Source organism: Jaculus jaculus, chromosome 5 (assembly GCF_020740685.1).
Source record: "Jaculus jaculus isolate mJacJac1 chromosome 5, mJacJac1.mat.Y.cur, whole genome shotgun sequence".
Lineage (NCBI taxonomy): Eukaryota > Metazoa > Chordata > Mammalia > Rodentia > Dipodidae > Jaculus > Jaculus jaculus.
In genome coordinates, this window is record NC_059106.1 from 171,633,685 (window position 1) to 171,653,096 (window position 19,412).

At 50.2% G+C, this 19,412-nt stretch overlaps 1 protein-coding gene across 1 annotated transcript in view; it reads left to right on the plus strand.

Annotated features, from left to right (window-relative positions):
* Positions 1–19,412, plus strand: part of Tspear (thrombospondin type laminin G domain and EAR repeats) — a 67,145-nt gene that overhangs the window by 43,687 nt on the left and 4,046 nt on the right. The window contains exons 8-11 of the mRNA XM_045149219.1: positions 945–1,174; positions 3,694–3,881; positions 6,523–6,624; positions 13,891–14,038. Coding sequence (XP_045005154.1) covers positions 945–1,174; positions 3,694–3,881; positions 6,523–6,624; positions 13,891–14,038 — 668 coding nt within the window. The remainder of the gene's footprint in view (positions 1–944; positions 1,175–3,693; positions 3,882–6,522; positions 6,625–13,890; positions 14,039–19,412) is intronic.

A 19,412-nucleotide genomic window follows, 5' to 3' on the forward strand; every position in this document is an offset into this window, starting at 1 on the left:
AGTATTCTATGGGTGGCATGCAGGTGTGTAGCCACAGCAGGCAGGCTGGGTGGGCAGGTCTGGAAGCTGCTGCTGCCCCTCCCGGTGTGCTGGCACAGGCTCCATAATGCCAGGGAAGGCAGCGGGCAGCACAGTCTGGGAAAGGGCTGGGACACTTGGCTCTGGGCCACGCTACAGCAGAACAGGCCTAGAGGGGAAGAACATAAGGGAGGGCCTCCCGAGAGCACGCTGGGGGAGAGCCTCGCAAAAGCAACATTAAAAGGGCCTCTTGAGGGCTGGAGAGATGGCTTAATGGTTAAAGCATTTGCCTGCGAAGCCTCAGAGCTCATGTTCAAACCTCCAGGTCCCATATAGCCAGACGCAGTGACGCAGGCACGCAGTCTCACACGTGTGCACAAGGGGGCGCCCGCATCTGGAGTTCATATGCAGCAGGCTGAAGGTCCTGGCATGCCCATTCCCCGCCCCCTTTCCTACCTCTTTCTCTCTCTCTCAAAAAATTAAAGAAATAAATACTAAATAAACAAGGGCCTCTTGGGAGCACCATGCAAGAGGAGTTTCCAGCCAGAACGTAATATGGGAAGATCTGACCTACAAAGACAAGAAAGGGTCAAGGTGTGGAGGTGAGGCTAGGGAGATGAGTGGACTTGGGACAGGGACTTTCTTGCTCCCAAGCTGTGAGAAGGCCACAATGGGCCCATAGAACTTTCTGGAAGGCCTTGTGACCCACTGGGCTTTTTCTTCTGGACACAGCATGCATGAAGGCCCAGAGGCTATGGCTGGGGTGAGAGAAGGATCCAGGTTTTCAGGGAAGGTCTAGGATGGCCATCTGTCTTCCAGGGGGCACAGTTGTGTGGAGGTCTTGTGGCAAGGCTGTTGAGAAGGGCTGTGTCCCGCAAGCCGCCATGGTTTATGGAAGCAGCTTCCCACCCCACGTTTGGTTCCAGGCGACAACCACAACATTGACAGCGTCATCTACAAGTGGAACCCCGGCAGCCAGCTTTTCGAGGCCAACCAGTCCATCGCCACATCCGGAGCCTACGACTGGGAATTCTTCACGGTGGGGCCCTACTCGTTCCTGGCGGTGGCCAACACCTTCAACGGCACCTCCACACAGGTGCAATCCCACCTGTACATCTGGCTCGTTGGCTCCTTTCAGCTCTTCCAGTCATTCCCAGTAAGCAGCCTGTGCGCTCCAGTCCTGTACCCCACAGACACCCCCACATCAATGACACACAGAGGCAGACAGACAAGAGAGCTATAAGACCAGGACCAGTGTGTTGTGCACCCAGTGCCTGTACTTTCTGGATGCCACAAGGTCAGGCTCCTTCCCAAGTGGTCTGGGCCCTTATCGCTGAAATGCTCCTGAGAAAACCCTGGGGACAGGGGCTGGGAATGCCAGGGAGCATACCCTAGGTTCCCATAGCAGGTGCCCCCCTCCCCATAGGTCATATCTCCCATGCTGTGGTCCATGTCTGTAGGCTGCTAGATCTTCAGCTCTGGGGCAGCTGGTCAACTTGGCTCTGACTTGGGACAAAGGGAACCAGGTGAGGGTAGATGTGGTGTTCCCTTTTTAAAAATATTTTTAAATTCTAAATAATTAAAAATTATTTTAAAATTTATTTATTTTATGAGAGAGAGAGAGAGAGAGTTGGTGCACCAGGGCCTCCAGCCACTGCAATTGAACTCCAGACACGTGTGCCACCATGTGCCTATATGTGACCTTGTACATTTGCATCACCTTGTGCATCTGGCTTACGTGGGACCTAGAGAGTTGAACATGGGTCCTCAGGCCTCGCAGGCAAGTGCCTTAATTGCTAAGCCATCTCTCCAGCCTGGTCTTCCTTTTTTTTTTTTTTTTTAAGGCAGGGTTTCACTCTAGCTCAGGCTGACCTGAAATTCACTATGTAGTCTCAGGGTAACCTTGAACTCATGGTGATCCTTCTATCTCTGCCTCCCAAGTACTGAGATTAAAGGCGTGCGCCACCACACCCGGCTGACTTGAGAACTTCTTGGTGTCCACTTCCCACAGCTGCCAAGACCTGAGTGTTTAGACTGGACACAGCTTTGCCACGGGAGCCTGCTTAGGCGAGAGTGGGAGTGGTCACGGACTGTAACTGCTGAGAGAAAAAGGAGTTTCCAAGATGTATGACCTTGGTGGAGGAAGGGGGTACAGCCAGAGCAGGTCGGCCACTCTGCCTTTGGCAAAGGGCAGAAGAAGAACTGTGAGCCCAGGGGAGGGTCCTGGCTGTGTGTCACCGAGGAAGGCAGCACAAGGAGTGACAGATCTGAGGGAAGCACAGAGGAGCTGCATAGCAGAGGACTCGCGTGCACACCCAGGCTGAAGTCAGGGCTCCTGTAGGGAGTGGGCATCTGGAGGCATGACTGTCCGAGGACCCTGGGTTGGATGCGAACACAGCTGGATGGATTGGCTCTGCTCAGCCCTGCCTGAGCTCTGAGCTTCTCTCTCGTCACACCTTTCTAATTCCTCAAAACCCACTGAGGTCCACTTTCATGCTTTGCCAGCATTTTTCTCCCGCTTAAAGGCTGTTTGGCCTTGGAGATGCCTTAATTTGCTTCCTGTCCAGTTTGCATTTCGCAGTGTCATAAATTTGAGCTTTGAGGAGGCAAAGCCTCGTGCTCTGAATTGGTGTGAGTCGTGGAGGTGTGCCTGCCTCTGCTGGGGCTGCCTTTTCCGAAGGGTCTCTGGCATGGGACTGGCATGATTGATCAAGCACTCAGACCTCACTGACTCCTTTCCGCAGGGCAGACACCCCGCGGCACCCTAGGCAAGAAGAGGTTGATTCAGAGGAAAGCCATGGGGTAGGATCTCATTATGCCCAGGGGCAGGCGAACAGAGGCTAGCTGCCAGTAGGGTTTTAGAGGCACAGAGGTGGGCACGGGACATTAAAAGAACATCCCTAGCCCTATCCTCCAGTCTCTCAGACCTCATATTAGGAATTCCAGAACCTTCTTTCAGTGGCAGAAACCCAGAGTTTTTGGCTTAGATCCAGGGAGGAAGCAGTGGCCCTGAGGAGTTGCCCATGGCTTCTCCTGCTCATGGGCTTCATCCCAATCCATTTCTGGTTGCTTCGACAGAACACTGAGGTGAGGGGATTTACAAACAAGAGCCTGGTGTCTGGCCTCGCCACGTTCTGTCCCCAGTCTGACACAAATCCAAAGGGTGAGCAGCCATGGGCGGAAGAGGCAGAGCAGGGTGTCCCTTGCTGAGTGACAGCATGCTCCAGCTGGCTCGTCTCCAAGAGCAAGAACGTATTCACTTGTCCCCGTGGCCCCGCCCCACGGGGGACCAAAGCTCCCTGTGAGTTTGCGATGTCACAAATGTGAGCTCCGAGGGAAGCAAAGCCCGTGCTCCGAGCATGAGCCACGGGGTTGAGGGGTGCAAACCACAGCAACCCTGAAACAAAAGGTCCAGAGTGGATGGTTGACCCATGGAGAAGTGAGCACAGGAAATCTGTGGGTCTTGAACACTGTTTCGGAGCTGGGCCGGAGGAGTCAGGACGTCTCTGGGAGGTGGAGCTGTGCGGGCCTGTGGGACGGCTGGGCAGCCTCAGTGGAGAGCTGCGGCCACCGTGTCCTACGGAGACGAGTGGTGATGTCAGGAGCAAGCGTTCCCATCCGGGAGCTAACTCACCAGCTCACCAGCTCTCCCGCGCTGCTCTCCTTCCGCTCTAGACATTTGGAGCTGCAGACTGGGAAGTCTTTCGCATCGGTGAGAGGATCTTCCTTGCGGTGGCCAACAGTCACAGCTACGACGTTGCAATGCAGGTGCAGAACAATTCCTACGTCCTCAGCTCGGTCATCTATGAACTGAACATCACTGCGCAGACTTTTGTCAAGTTTCAGGACATCCCCACCTGCAGGTATCTATCAGTGGGGCTAAGGGCAGAGCAAGTGTGGGTGGTCTGTGCCAGGCGGGCCTGTTTAGGATCCTCCCAGAACTCCTCTCAGGATGCCTGGCTGGAGCCGGTGGCTAAGATGATGGGACCCATTCCCCAATGGGCAGGGTCTGCCAGCTGTGAGCTCACCAAAGGAAGAGGCAGCTTCACCTCCACAAGGAGAAATTCTCATCTACATGACAGGAGAGCAAGTGTCACTGAAACCCAGAACTTTGGACAAGTGTCCTGAGTATGTATCTGCAGCACTCCCCTCCTCCCCATTTCACGGTGTCAGGACCTCCCCAAACTGCAGCGCCCGACATGCACTCTGCAACCCTGCGCTGATAACCCAGAGCTCTCTCCAGCCACACAGAGCTTCCCCCGTGAGGGTTTTCACCACCTGCAGAGGCAACACAGCTGAATCTGCACCTTTCACACCCAAGAAACAGAGAGCATATGGGCTGAGTTTAAAACTAGCCCCCCGGGGGTCTGGAGAGATGGCTTAGCGGTTAAGGCGCTTGCCTACAAAGCCTAAGAATGCATGCTCGCAGTCTCCAGGTCCCACATAAGCCAGACACAAAATGACACAGCGTGCAATGTCACACATGCGCCACAAGAGGGAGCATGCATCTGGAGTTCGTTCACAGTGGCTGAAAAGCCCTGACACACCCATTCTCTCTCTTTGCCTCTTTCTCTCTCTCTCAAAAATAAAATAACAATAATAATAATAAACTACACCCAGAGCAGCCACCAACCCAGAATGAAGCAGGGGCTCCCCCATGTTTATTCATTCCTCATTCCACTGGTGAGCTTCACAGCCCCTCGTCTGAGAGATAGAACAGTGACGGGATCGAGATTCAACTGTGACATGAACTGCCAAGTGCAAAGGAAGGTGGAAACTGTCACATCGCACAACACAACCATTGCACGTTCATAGCTGTTCTCAACTGTAAGTGCAAGGGAGGACACACTACAAAGCAACACACCCAGCCACTGACAAGTTCACCCCAGAACCAAGGCAGCAGGGAATTCAGGCAGGTGAGGAGGGACCTTCCATTTACACCCATTCTTTCTGAATCATTTGATTGACAGGCGTTCACAATGCTTCCTCATGAGTATCTCATATTACTATTATTTTTTTAATTTAAAAAGGACTAGGGAGATGGCTCAATAGATACAATGCTTGCTACCCAAGCATGAAGACCTGGGTTCAGATGCCAAGCACCCACGTCAATGCCAGGTGAGCATGGCGCTCTGCCTGTAATCCCAGCTCTCAGAAGGCAGTGTTGGGATCCTTGAGGCAAGCTGGCTAGCGAGATGAGCCAAATCGATGAGCTCTGGATTCAAGTGAGAGGCCCTGCGTCAGTGAATAAGGTGGCCTTACACACACACACACACACACACACACACACACTTAAAAAGAAAAATAGGGGCTGGAGAGATGGCTTAGCGGTTAAGCACTTACCTGTGAAGCCTAAGGACCCCAGTTCGAGGCTCGATTCTCCAGGACCCACGTTAGCCAGATGCACAAGGGGACGCACGCGTCTGGAGTTCGTTTGCAGAGGCTGGAAGCCCTGGTGCGCCCATTCTCTCTTTCTCTCTCTCCTCCTCTCTGTCTGTCACCCTCAAATAAATAAATAAAAATAAACAAAAAATTTAAAAAAGAAAAATAGCCCTCAAAACAGAGAACAAGCGCTGACAGCAGTGCTGGGCTCCTGTCAAGAAGCAAGCTCCCCGGGGGCTCTAGGGCTCTGGCCCAGAGTGGCCACTAGAGGGAGCCATGCTTCTCCCGCCCGGGTCTAACCAGCAGCACTTGTTGATACTAAGTTTTAGAACAGGGCACTCTTAGGTTTTTGGATGGAAGTTTAGAATAAAACAAGTGTGAAAATGAGCTGGGATTAGACTTTAGATGCATCTCTTAACACAGTTCCGTGTGCTGTGAAGATACACAGTGAAAACTTAAAAAAAAAAAAGAATTAAAAATAATTTGAGAGCTGGAGAGATGGCCCAGTGGTTAAAGGCACTTGCTTGCAAAGCCAGAGGGCCAGGTTCAATTCCCCAGGGCCCACGCAAAGCCAGATTCATAAAGTGGCACATGCATCTGGAGTTCATTTGCAGTGGCAAGAGGCCCTGGTGCACCCATACTTCCTCTCGCTCCCTCTCTCTCTCTCTCTCTCTCTCTCTCTCTCTCCCTCTCCCTCCCTGTCTCTCTCTCTCTCTGAAATAAGTAAAAGTATTAAAAAAGAAAAAAGAAAAATAGCTCTTCTTGGCTATTCATTTCTCCTGACAACCGAATCTCCAGGTCCCTGCTTTGGCAGGGCCCCCTCCACCCTCACCCCCATCCTTGGCTGGGCTGGGAGGGGGGAGGGGACAGTTACTCCACATGGCTCTTTATTCCCTCCTGCCTTCCACATGACAGGAGCTCTCTGTACTTCCTTTTCATTCCTTCTCTTGATCTAATAAAGTCTCTCCAAGCCTTAAAAAGAAAAAGAATTTGGAAAAAAAAAAAAAAAGGTCATTTATAGAATGAGACGTATCTCATGGAGACGAGGCGACTGAGAAGCTGGCTTGCGGCCAGCGCCACGCTGCACGTTGGCCTCCTCACGCCAGCTCCCTATGTCCACAGCGCTCTTGACTGGGAGTTCTTCTCAGTGGGAGAAGATCACTTCCTGGTGGTTGCAAACTCCTTTGATGGAAACACCTTCTCAGTGAACAGTATTATTTACAGGTAAGGAGCTGCCAAAAGGCCTGTGTCCCCCCTCTTCACCACAGGGGTCACCTCAGGGACTCCCCTTCCCTCACAGGAGACCACCGGCTCAGAACAAGTCAAGGGCACTGGGCTGAGGGAACATTTCCCCAGGCCAGAGCATCAGCAGGCTCAGGCCACTCCCCTCAGGTGCTAACTAGATGGTTGGTGGGCGTGCTAAGTGGGAATTCTTGGTGACTTGTTTTCCTCTTGCAGACATTGTAACATTGGCCTTACACTTTTTTCCAGAAGTTTTCAAATGGTATAATAATGAATGAGGGGCTATTTCTGTTCCCAACATCACATCCATTTTTTTGCTATCTAACCACCTGACTGCGTTGTCATATGACTTCTTACAGTCTGTCTTGGGAACAGGGGACCTAGTACTACAGCTACATCTGCGAATGAGGTTTTATTACTTATTTACTAGTTTTAAATAGCTAAAAGTTCCAGAACAATCTTGGCTAGCTGTATTCGTGGCCAGCAGCTCTGCCTGGCTTGGCTCTCAAATCGCTGAGCATCACAGCTGTGGCCATCTGAGCTGTCTGCTCGGTCATAGTTTCCTTTGGCATCGATAACCTTGGTGGGGTTTCCCGTCAGTCATCCGAGGTGACAGGGACTAGAGAGAGTTCCTCAGTTCTTCATTCTAGGAGCTGAGCCACTGGCGATGGCATAGATGGCTTAAGAGTCCTGCATCTTTTAAAAAATATTTTATTTATTTATTTGACAGAGAAAGATGGAGAGAGAGAGAATGGGTGCACCAGGGCCTCCAGCCACTGCAAATGAACTCCAGATGCGTGCGCCCCCTTGTGCATCTGGCTAACGTGGGTCCTGGGGAAGTGAACCTGGATCCTATGGCTTTGCAGGCCAAAGCCTTAACCGCTAAGCCATCCCAATTCCTGTATCTCTAAAGCCAGTTTATTGTTAGCCAGTTAGACATGGGCCTGACTTCATAAATCCCTAGATACTTTTTTCACTATGCCTGTGGCCAAGATAGTTTAAGTAATAGTTTACCTTCTTTCTTGATTAGGTTAAATTCATTTCTGGGCTTTGGACCTCCTTATGAGAGTTTCTTGCACAACTTTTCCAGTCTTCCCTGTCTTACTCACTTATTCAGCTTGCTACTCTCTTGAAATAGTTTTAGTCACCTGCAAGGTACTAGAAAAAGCATTGCTTTGCTGTAGACTTTCAGATTTACTTCTGTAAACTTTTCAACATAATAAAGTAAGTTTTAAAATGCATATAGGGTCTGGAGAGATGGCTCAGCAGTTAAGGTGTTTGCCTGCAAAGCCTAAGTACCAAGGTTTGGTTCCCCAGTACCCCCATAAGCCAGATGCACATGGTGGCACATGCATCTGGAGTTCATTTGCAGTAGCTATAGGCCCTGGCATGTCCATTGTCTCTCTCTCTCTCTCTCTCTCTCTCTATATATATATATATATATATATATATATATATGTGTGTGTGTGTGTGTGTGTGTGTGTGTGTGTGTGTATGTGTATATATATATATGCCTTTCTCTCTCGCTCAAATAAATAAATACAAATAAAAACATTTTAAAAAATTATCAGGGGCTGGAGAGCTGGCTTAGTGGTTAAGGTACTTGCCAGAGAAACCTAAGGACCCAGGTGCAATTTTCCAGATCCCATGTAAGCCAGATGCACATGGTGGCACATGCATCTGGAGTTTGTTTGCAGTGGCTAGAAGCCCTAGTGTGCCCATTCTCTCTCTCTCTCTTTTCCTCTCTGTCTAGTAAATAAATTAAAATAAAATATTTTTTAAAACTATCAGCATCAAAATGCATGTGGAAGAATACATTTTTAAAGAGATCAAAATTTTTTAGATTTTACTTTTTTCAAATTTTTATTAATAACTTCCATGATTATATAAAACATCCCATGGTAATACCCTCCCTCCCGCCACTTTCCCCTTTAAAACTCCATTCTCCAATATATCCCTTCCCCATCTCAATCAGTCTAAAGAGATCAAAATTTTATCTATTTATTTTATCATTGTGTGTATGGTGGGGGAGAAGGAATTATGGGTACATATGGCGAGGTCAGTGGACAACCTCGGGGTGTCTGTCATCTTCTTCCACCTTGAGACAAGGTCTCTCTTGCTGTGTTTGGCCACTGTGAACACGAACGTGAGTAGCTGGCCCAGGACGTCAATGTGTCCAGCTTGGTGTGGGAGCTGGGGATCTAAACTCTGCTCATGGGCTGGGGAGATGGCTCAGAAGTTAAAGGGGCTTGCTTACAAAGCCTGACAATCTGGGTTTGATTCCCCAGTACCTACATAAATCACAAAGTGGAGCACGCGCTGGGAGCTTGTGTGCAGGGGCACCGGGAGCGCGTGTGCAGGGGAACAGGAGCTTGTGTGCAGGGGAACAGGGAGCGCGTGTGCAGGGGAACAGGAGCTTGTGTGCAGTGGCACCGGGAGCTTGTGTGCAGGGGAACAGGAGCTTGTGTGCAGTGGTAAAAGGAGCTTGTGTGCAGGGGAACAGGAGCTTGTGTGCAGTGGTAACAGGAACTTGTGTGCAGTGGCACCGGGAGCTTGTGTGCAGGGGAACAGGAGCTTGTGTGCAGTGGTAAAAGGAGCTTGTGTGCAGGGGAACAGGAGCTTGTGTGCAGTGGTAACAGGAACTTGTGTGCAGTGGTACCAGGAGCTTGTGTGCAGTGGTAACAGGAGCTTGTGTGCAGGGGAACAGGAGCTTGTGTGCAGTGGTACCAGGAGCTTGTGTGCAGTGGTACCAGGAGCTTGTGTGCAGTGGTACCAGGAGCTTGTGTGCAGTGGTACCAGGAGCTTGTGTGCAGTGGTAAAAGGAGCTTGTGTGCAGGGGAACAGGAGCTTGTGTGCAGTGGTAACAGGAACTTGTGTGCAGTGGTACCAGGAGCTTGTGTGCAGTGGTAACAGGAGCTTGTGTGCAGGGGAACAGGAGCTTGTGTGCAGTGGTACCAGGAGCTTGTGTGCAGTGGTACCAGGAGCTTGTGTGCAATGCCATCTGGAGCTTGTGTGCAGTGGCAAGAGGCCCCGGTGTGCCCGTCCTCATGTTCACTCTCTCTCTCTCTCTTCTTGAAAATAAATAAAAATAAAAACATTTTGGGCAGGAGGTATGGCTTAGCCATAAAGGCATTTGCCTGTGAAACCCAGGTTCAATTCCCCAGTACCCCCATAAGGCAAATGGTAAAGGTGGTGCATACACCTGGAGTTCATTTGCAGTGGCTAGAGGCCCTGGCATGCCCATTCTCTCTCTCGTTTTCTTTTAAAATTTTTTTCTTTATTTTTATTTATTTATTTGAGAGTGACAGACAGAAAAAGGCAGAGAGAGACAGAGAGAATGGGCGCACCAAGGCTTCCAGCCACTGCAAACGAACTCCAGACGCATGCACCCCTTTGTGCATCTGGTTAAAGTGAGTCCTGGGGAATCAAGCCTCAACCCAGGGTCCTTAGGCTTCATAGGCAAGCACTTCACTGCTAAGCCATCTCTCCAGCCCGTCTCTCTCCTTTTTTCTTTCTTTCTTTCTCCCTCTCTCTCTCTCTCTCTCTCTCTGTGTGTGTGTGTGTGTGTGTGTGTGATATTGCAAATAAATTAATAAATAAAATATTAAAAAAAAAAACATTTTAAACTCTGGTCATCAGGCTTATGAAGCAAGCACTTTTAACCACTAAGCCATCTCCCGAGCCAAAGCAAAGTTTTTAAGGTACGGTGAGGGCTCTTTCAGCATGTAAAGGAAGCAGAGCAGCTGACAGAGGTGAGAGGATGTGTGGCTGGGCTGCAGGTAGCTTAGTGGCAGAGCACTTGCTTGTCAGGCCTAAAACCTAGTTCCAGCCCAGTGGTACAAAGTAAATAAATATATTTTTAAGTAGGTAGACGGAATGAAGAGCCAGAAATTCATACTCATTTAATATGATAAACATACTCGCAGTCAATGGGAAAGGATTCATTGTTTAATAAAATATCTCATGAAATTTTCTATTTCTTCCCCTGTATAAAAGCCAATCTTATATGGATTTAAAATCCAAATTTTGAGCTAGAGAGATGGCTTAGCAGTTGAGACACTTACTTGCAAGGCCAAAAGACTCAGGTTTGATTCCCTAGGATCCACATAAGCCAGATGCACAAGTTGGCCCATGTGTCTGAAGTTTGTTTGCAGTGGCTGGATGCTCTGTTGTACACATTCTCTCTCTCCATCTATCTCCCCCTCTCTGTGCTTCTTTCTCAAATAAATAAATAAATACAAATTTTCAGGCTGGGAGTGGTGGCACATGCCTTTAATCCTAGCATTAGGGAGGCAGAGATAGGAGGATCACCATGAGTTCAAGACCACCTTGAGATTATATAGTGAATTCCAGGATAGCCTGGTCTAGAGCAAGACCCTACTTTGAACCCCACCCCCCTACACACAAAATTCCAAATTTGGAGTTGGAGAGATGGCTTAGCAGTTAAGGCACTTGCCTGAAAAGCCGAAGGACCCAGGTTCGATTCCCCAGGACCATGTAACCCAGATGCACAAAGTGGTGCATGCGTCTGGAGTTTGTTCACAGAGACTGAAGGCCTTGGTACACTCATGCTCGCTCTCTCTCCCTCCCCCCACCTCTCTCTCTTTCTGAAATGAAGAAGTAAAAATAAACTTAACTTAAAAAAACAAATTTTAGGGCTGGAGAGATGGCTTAGCGGTTAAGCGCTTGCCTGTGAAGCCTATGGACCCCGGTTCAAGGCTCGGTTCCCCAGGTCCCACGTTAGCCAGATGCACAAGGGGGTGCACGCGTCTGGAGTTCGTTTGCAGTGGCTGGAAGCCCTGGCGTGCCCATTTTCTCTCTCTCCCTCTATCAGTCTTTCTCTCTATGTCTGTCGCTCTCAAATAAATAAATAAATAAATAATGAACAAAAAAAATTTAAAAAAAAAACAACAAATTTTAAAAATTCAACAAAAATAATAGGAGAGAGCTGGAGAGATGGCTTAGTGGTTAAGCGCTTGCCTGTGAAGCCTAAGGACCCCGGTTCGAGGCTCGATTCCCCAGGACCCACGTTAGCCAGATGCACAAGGGGGCGCACGTGTCTGGAGTTCGTTTACAGTGGCTGGAGGCCCTGGCACGCCCATTCTCTCTCTCTCTCCACCTCTTTCTCTGTCTGTTGCTTTCAAATAAATAAATAAAAATAAACCAAAAAAAATTAAAAAAAAAATAATAGGAGAAAAGCGAAGGCGATTTTGTTTCACCTCTAAGTTGAATCTCAGAGCTCCCTACCCATCTACCTTTCCCTCTTACCAACTGAATGACACCCAACAGGGGACACAGCCAACTTGGCCCCTCCCCCTACCCAGCCCTAGCCCACAGCTCCACAAGCCCTGCCCCTCCACTGGGCGAGTCACCACACCTCAAGGGCGTGGACGTGAAAAACCCCTCCAGATGCACGTGCCGCTTTGTGCATCTGGCTTTACGTGGCTGCTTGGGCATCAAAGCAGGGTCATTAGCTTTCCAGGGAAGTGCCTTAACCTCGAAGCCCTCTCTCCATCCCTACTTTCCTTTTGACATTCACACCTTTCCTCTCTCTTTCTCTTTCTTCTCTTGATTGTCAGCCGCGTTTGGCTCCCTCTCCTGCTAACCCAATGAGCCCTTGCAATCCAGCACTGATTATCCTGGCTCCTCGCCCCCCACCATAAAACTCCTGCTCTAAGCCATTAATAAACTCCCTGTTCCCAAAAGTGTGGTCTCAGCCCTCTTAATTTTTCAATGCTACATTCTTTTTCTTTTTTTAATTTGGTTTTTCGAGGTAGGGTCTCACTCTAGCTCAGGCTGACCTGGAATTCACTATGGAGTCTCAGGGTGGCCTTGAACTCACGATGATCCTCCTACCTCTGCCTCCCGAATGCTGGGATTAAAGGCGTGCGCCGCCAAACCCGGCAGACCCTAACATTCTTATAGTAGGAAGATGCCAGACTGAGGAGGCCACTTGGCCCCTTGTGTAACAGGCGACATATGATCCAAATTAGAAGTCAAGAATTCATCCACCACTCCTGAGATAGGGAAGGGAATTGGCAGGCCATATCAGATGTTTGTGCCTTGGGGAAATGAGCAAGGGGCACAATGGGGCATGTGAGGGCCACGTGGGGGCTGGCTTGTGCTCACGGTGCAGATGAGCCTGTTCCCTTCCTGTGAGTCTCAAAGATCAGCAATGGAGGGTCAGGGTGCGGCCTGGGGTTCATGCCACCTTTCTACAAAGTACTCTGGAAAACATGAACTCGAAAGCTCCAGCGCTCTTTGACCTAGGAGCTGCTAAGGGACTCTACCTTGTGGCCATGAAGCCCTGTCGGTAAGAGTGCGTGATGTATGCGTGGTATAGCATGTGCAGATAGATGCATGTACCCCCAGCACGCATGTGCAAAAGCTAGAGGGAAATGTTAGATTCCTTCTCTATCACTCATTTGCATTTTGTTTCCTCGAGACAGAGTCTCTCTGTGAACCCAGATATGCAGTTTTCACAAACCTCGGAGGTTCTCTAGTCTTCGCTGCCCATAGGAGGAGTCACAGGCAGGCATGGCCACATGTCCCGGTTTCGCGTGGGTGGTGGCAGACCCTCCTGCTTATGCAGCAAATGCCTTAAGCTGCTGAGCCATCACTCCAGTCCCACCAACATGTCCTTTGGAAGGACAAAGCCCGGGGACCTGCTGGCCTAAGAGCAGAACAGGATCCCGTGACTTCTTTGGCTTAGGGCTCTGGATGACCCTGGATCTGAGGGCCTAGGTGAGAACTTCCTTCACCGCTCAGAACCAGCAGGATTCCTGATTGTTCTCCTACACATTTCAGGGGTACCTAGGGGTTTGAAGGAGCCTTGGGGGTCTTGAATGGGGCAGCTTCTCCCCCTGAGCCTCAGTATCCCACTTGGGAAAATAAAAAGGGCCCTCAGGGGATGAAGGAATGGCTTAGCAGTTAGGGCACTAGCCTGCAAAGCTAAAGAACCCAGGTTCAGTTCCCCAGGACCCACATAAGCCGGATGCACATGGTGGCACATGCATCTGGCATTCATTTGCAGTGGCTGAAGGCCCTGGTGTGCCCATTTCCTTACTCTGTCCGCCTCCCCTTCTCTCTCAATAAAGGGGGGGCGGGATCTTCAGTTCTTCAAGGCCAGGGCAGTGTTCCTAACATGGGTGTTGGAGGGCATGTTGCCAGGGAGGCCTGGACAAAGACCCTGATTGGCTAGTTTGTGACCTGGCGGGTGGAGCCAGGCTGACCCCCATCTCTCCGCAGGTGGCAGGGCTACGAGGGTTTCGTGGCAGTCCACAGCCTCCCGACCTACGGCTGCCGCGACTGGGAGGCCTTCGACACCGCAGCCGGCTCCTACCTCATCTACTCCAGCGCCAAGGAGCCGCTCGCCAGGGTCCTACGGCTGCGGACTGTCTGAATGGCGCGAGCTACCCGGAATGGAGCGGGCAGGACCCTAGGGCCTCCCTCGGGTAGCTGGGTCTGAGCAGCAGGCAGGACGCACCCAACCCTCGCCGGCCTAGGGGCAGATGGGGCACCTGCCTGCCAATCTATCTGCCTCCTCTGAGCTGGCTCTCCTCGCCACCCCCCCCCCCCAGCCAGTGGCTGTGCCAGAGCCATGGTCCTGGTGACCGCTGGCCATGTTCCAGGTGACCCGAGGGTCCCTCAGGCTGAGGCCCAGGGTCCCCCCCGTCTTGGTGCTCCCTCTGCCCAACAGGGACTCTGTCTGCAAGGGGCAGTTTTCTATCATGTTTTACCTCAAACACACGGGGCCCTGGCCAGACAGCCCCCACTGCTGTGCGGCCCAGATGTGCACTGTAACGGACACCTATTTATTGTACCTTATCGATATGGAATATATTTATGTTGCTCTTTACGAAAAGCACATCCTTGTCTTCATGTTTCTTTTGGAGCTCGGCCTAGTCGCCGAAGCGGGGCTTCCTCCCTAGACTTCAGTGTGTGTGGAAATGTGCTGGGGCAGAGTAAGGTTGTAACCCTGAGAGTGCACCTAGTGTGCGCCCCAAGGCCCCAGCAGGGGGAAAGAAACATCTCCCCCAGGTTCACCCCAGCCCCCACCCCCCTGCCCCGTTGGGACATGCAGCTGGACCTTGAGGTGCCCTGGCTGGTGCCCACAAGGCCTTCTGCCTCCCTGGATGGTTCTTTTTTCTTTTCTGTTTATCTCCCTCTCTCTCTCTTTCTCTCTCTCTCTCTCTCTTTGTTTTGTTTTGTTGTTTGTTATGTTTTGTTTTTCAAGGTAGGGTCTCACTCCAGCGCAGGCTGACCTGGAATTCACTCTGTATTCTCAGGGTGGCCTCAAACTCACGGTGATCCTCCTATCTCTGCCTCCCGAGTGCTGGGATTAAAGACATGCGCCACCATGCCTGCCCCTGGATGGTTCTGGAAGTGACAGATCCACCAGGGACCATGGAAGATGGCGGTAGGGACAGGAACACCAGGCAGGCCTCCAGGTGAGTAAGAAGTGGTTCAGGCCAGAGACTTTCAGCGACAGACAGTCCCGACAGGACACAGGGGCCAACGGCCTGTCACCTCGGGTCCTGGGAGCAAGAAACAGAAAGGGCAGGGCAGGCCAAGGGGAGCCCAGCCACTCTTCCTGGACCTCCGCCCCGATGCGGGGCTCCAGAGTACAAAGGGCAGCATGGCAACTGTGAGCCACAGCTGCCGCCGCTGAGGCCACTTGGGCGTGCTCAGGGCCCCGCCGGATCCATGAACCTTTGCTGTTTTGGACCTTGAAGCTCCTGGTGGGCTCCGGATAAGGGGCCGCCACATCTGTTTGACGCCCGGGAGTTCACTTTGGTATTGGTCACAGAAAAGGAAACCAGCCTGTCCTCACGAGATGTGGTTAACTGGAAGTCACTTTGGAAGACGGCAACCTGATCACTTAGCAAAGCGTCCACACTCCAGAGAGCCTTGGTTTGTTTGTTTGGGTTTTTTTTTGTTTGTTTGTTGTTTGTTTGTTTTGTTTGGGGATGTTTTGTCTTTTTCTCTTTTGCTTGTGCCCGTGTATGTGATGGTGTGTGTGTGCGTATGTGTTTGGGTGTACGTGTGTATGCAGGTGTGCAAGCGTGTGTATGTGCATTCATGCAGCAACCAGAGGTTGGACTTTGGTGTCTTCCTCCACCTTATGTTTTGAGACACAGTCTTTCACTAAACCTAGGACTCAAGGGATTAGGCTAGACTTGCTAGCAAGCTTGTCCCAGGATCCTCCTTCTCTGGCTCCCCAGTGCTGGGTGTATAAAGTGTGCATTGCCACATGTGGCATGTTATGTGCTCAAGCATTTTACCCACTAATCCATCTCCCCAGTCTAAGCTTTATTCATTCATTCATTTATTTATTTAAAAGAAAAAGAAAGGGGCAGAGAGAGAGAGAATGGGTGTGCCAGGGCCTTCAGCCACTGCAAATGTACTCCAGACACGTGCGCCCCCTTGTGTGCATGTGCGACATTGCATGCTTGTGTCACTGTGCATCTGGCTTACATGAGACCTAGAGATTCAGACATGTTCTTAGGCTTCACAGGCAAGCGCCTTAACCACTAAGCCATGTCTCCAGACTTTTTTTTTTGTTTATTTTTTAAAAATACATTTTATTTTTATTTATTTATCTGAGAGAAGGTAAGAGGCAAAGTGAGAGAGAGAAAGAGAGAATGAGCACACCAGGGCTTCCAGCCACTGCAAACGAACTCCAGATGCATGCACCATCTTGTGCATCTGCCTTACATGGGCCCTGGGGAATTGAGCCGAGGTCCTTTGGCTTTGCAGGCAAGTGCCTTAACTGCTAAGCCATCTCTCCAGCCCCTTTTTTTGTTTACTTTTATTTATTTATTTGAGAGCAACAGAGAGAGAACGAGGCAGAGAGAAAGAGAGACAGAAAGAGATAATGGGTGCACCAGGGCCTCCAGCCACTGCAAATGAACTCCAGATGCATGTGCCACCTTGTGCATCTGGCTTATGTGAGTCCTGGGGAATTGAGCCTCGAACCGGGGTCTTTAGGATTCACAGGCAAGCACCTAATCACTAAGCCATCTCTCCAGCCCTCCAGCCATTTTCCTTTTTTGAGACAGAGTCTCATGTAGTCCAAGGTAGCCTTAAATTTTTTAATTTTTTTTTTTTTTTTTTTTTGGTTTTTTGAGATACAGTCTCATTCTAGCCCAGGCTGATCTGGAATTCACTCTGTAGTCTCAGGGTGGTCTCAAACTCATGGTGACCCACCTACTTCTGCCTCCCAAGTGCTGGGATTAAAGGCATGCACCACCACACCTGGCTAAAAATAGATTTTATTTAATTATTTGCATGTAGATAGAGAGAGACAGAGAACAGAGAGACACAGAGAGAATGGGTGCACCAAGGACTCCAGATGCATGAACCTCTTTGTGCATCTGGCTTCATACAGTTCCTGGGGAATCAAACCCAGGTTACTGGGCTTTGCAGGCAAATGCCTTAACTGCTGAGCCATTTCTCCAGCCCCAACCTTAAATTTTTAATCATTTTGTCTCCGCTTCCCAAGTATTACAGGTGTGTGTCATGCCCAGCTTCCAGGTAACCTTCTTGGCAGTCTTCCCTAAATCACAGAGGTGACTCTCAGACCCGAGGTGACTCCCAGACGCCAGGCTACAGAGGTGTGACAAGCCAGCCCCAGCCCTGAGGGACCTCAAATCTCAGTGATGGTAATGAGGGAGGGTTTCTAGGAAAGCTGAGCCAGGAAGAAGCAGAAAACCCAAGCAGGCCAATGCAAAAGGAGAAAATTACATCAAAGGTTTACCTCCATGAAAGTCAATGCTCAAATAATTACTAAGCCGTTTTAAGTACATTGCTAGAAACCAGATTGTCTTCTTATTTGATGAGCTCTTTTTTAAAGTTTTTTATTATTTACTTATTTGAGAGAGAGACAGATAGGGAGAGAATGGGCATGGCAGAGCCTCAGCCACTGCAAACGAATTCCAGATGCATGTGCCACCTTGTGCATGTGGCTTACGTGGGTCCTGGGGAATTGAACCTGGATCCTTTGGCTTTGCAGGCAAGTGTCTTAACTGCTAAGCCATCTCTCCATCCCTTTGATGAGCTCTTAACAAGAAGAAATGATAGTGTGCTTCTTAATCCGCTTTGGAAACTGAACAAGGCTGAGTTATTGGCCTAACAGAAAAACTTCGCTCAAACACATGAATGCCACAGGCTTGACCCAAATAAAAAACAGTAATAATCAGCCGGGTGTAGTGGCGCACACCTTTAATCCCAGCACTCAGGAGGCAGAGGTAGGAGGATCGCTGTGAGTTCAAGGCCACCCTGAGACTCCATAGTGAATTCCAGGTCAGCCTGGGCTAGAGTGAGACCCTACCTCGAAAAAGCAAAACAATATTCTAATAATCATCCCCATGAAGGGAAGACCACAGTGTTGCACTGAGTTTACCCAAAGTTTCAAGTGGCAATGCAGTGGGGTGGTACACGCCATACCCCTTCCTTCATGGGGGTTGCTGTCAGGGCTGTGTGAAGCATCCCCCCCACCTCAAGCTGATCATGTGGGGTTGTGTAGTCACCCCACACCCTGTCAATCACATAAGAAACTGGCAAGATCTCTGAGGCAAATCTTGGTGGGAAGAGGAGTTGGAGTTGGGGACGGCGGAGAGATGAGAGTTTGGGTTGACCCTGAGGGAGGCTGTCCCTTGGGGAAGGGCATACCATCCAGCCTCCTAGAGCCCCCACCCTCTGGTTCTGGGACATGTAAGGTCCTGCTGGTGCATCTTCCTCCCTCCTCTCTCGTCAATGGCACCGGTGGGGAGGGCGTCAGGTGCTGGGCACAATCTTCTAATGCCAGGCAGCAGAGTGGAACAGGCCTGCACGGGCCTCTCAGTATGAGGTGGAGGAAGGCTGGCGGTAGTCACCTGGCTGGACTTCTGTGTCAAAGCCGCTGTCCTGGGTCCCCAGCCTGTCAGGCCTTGCCGGACTGACCCACCAGCCTCCGTAGTCATGGCAGCGCCCCGACAACAACCTGGATACTCTCTAAACACTGCTGACTTGTTTTTTCTTTTTGCATTTAAATTTACTTATCATTTGTAGTACTGGGGCTTGGGCCAGGGGCCTTGAACCTGCTAGGCAAACATTGGCTACATCTCCAGCCCTTTTTAAAACTTTTATTATTATTCATTTATTTTTCAAAGTAGGGTCTCGCTCTAACCCAGGCTGAACCTAGAATTCACTACGTACTCTCAGGGTGCCCTAACTCTTGGCAACCACGCCCAGCTTCCTTTAAAAAAAATTTTTTTTTAAATATATTTTAAGACAAGCTCTCATTCTATTGGCCCTGACACCAGAGGGAAGGGAGACAGACAACATACTAACAACACAGTGGGCACATAATGGGAAATAGCACCCACTCTGCCTAGAACTTTGCCCCCCCCTCCAAAGGCGCCACTCAGCTTTGCCAAAGATATTCATCCTCTGTTCTTCTGGTGAGAAATAAACAGAAAGGCAGAACTATGAGTCAAGAGTTTTAAGGTCACAAAAGTAAGCCAGCGGGGAACGCAGAAACCAGGGACTATCCAAGTACGACCGTAGTGTTGACAGGCTGCGCTTCTGGTTTGCGTCTCTACCGACAGGAGCCGCTCTGCGCATGTCGCCTGCTGGGCCATGAGCTAGCAGCTCCCTACCTGCCCAGGCCACTGTGCTGGGCCAGGCATCTTTGGGAATCTTCAGTGATGGTCTTGGCAGTGATAAAAGTGTCATGGAGCCAGCCAGGGTGGTGCACGCCTTTAATTCCAGCACTCAGGAGGTAGAGG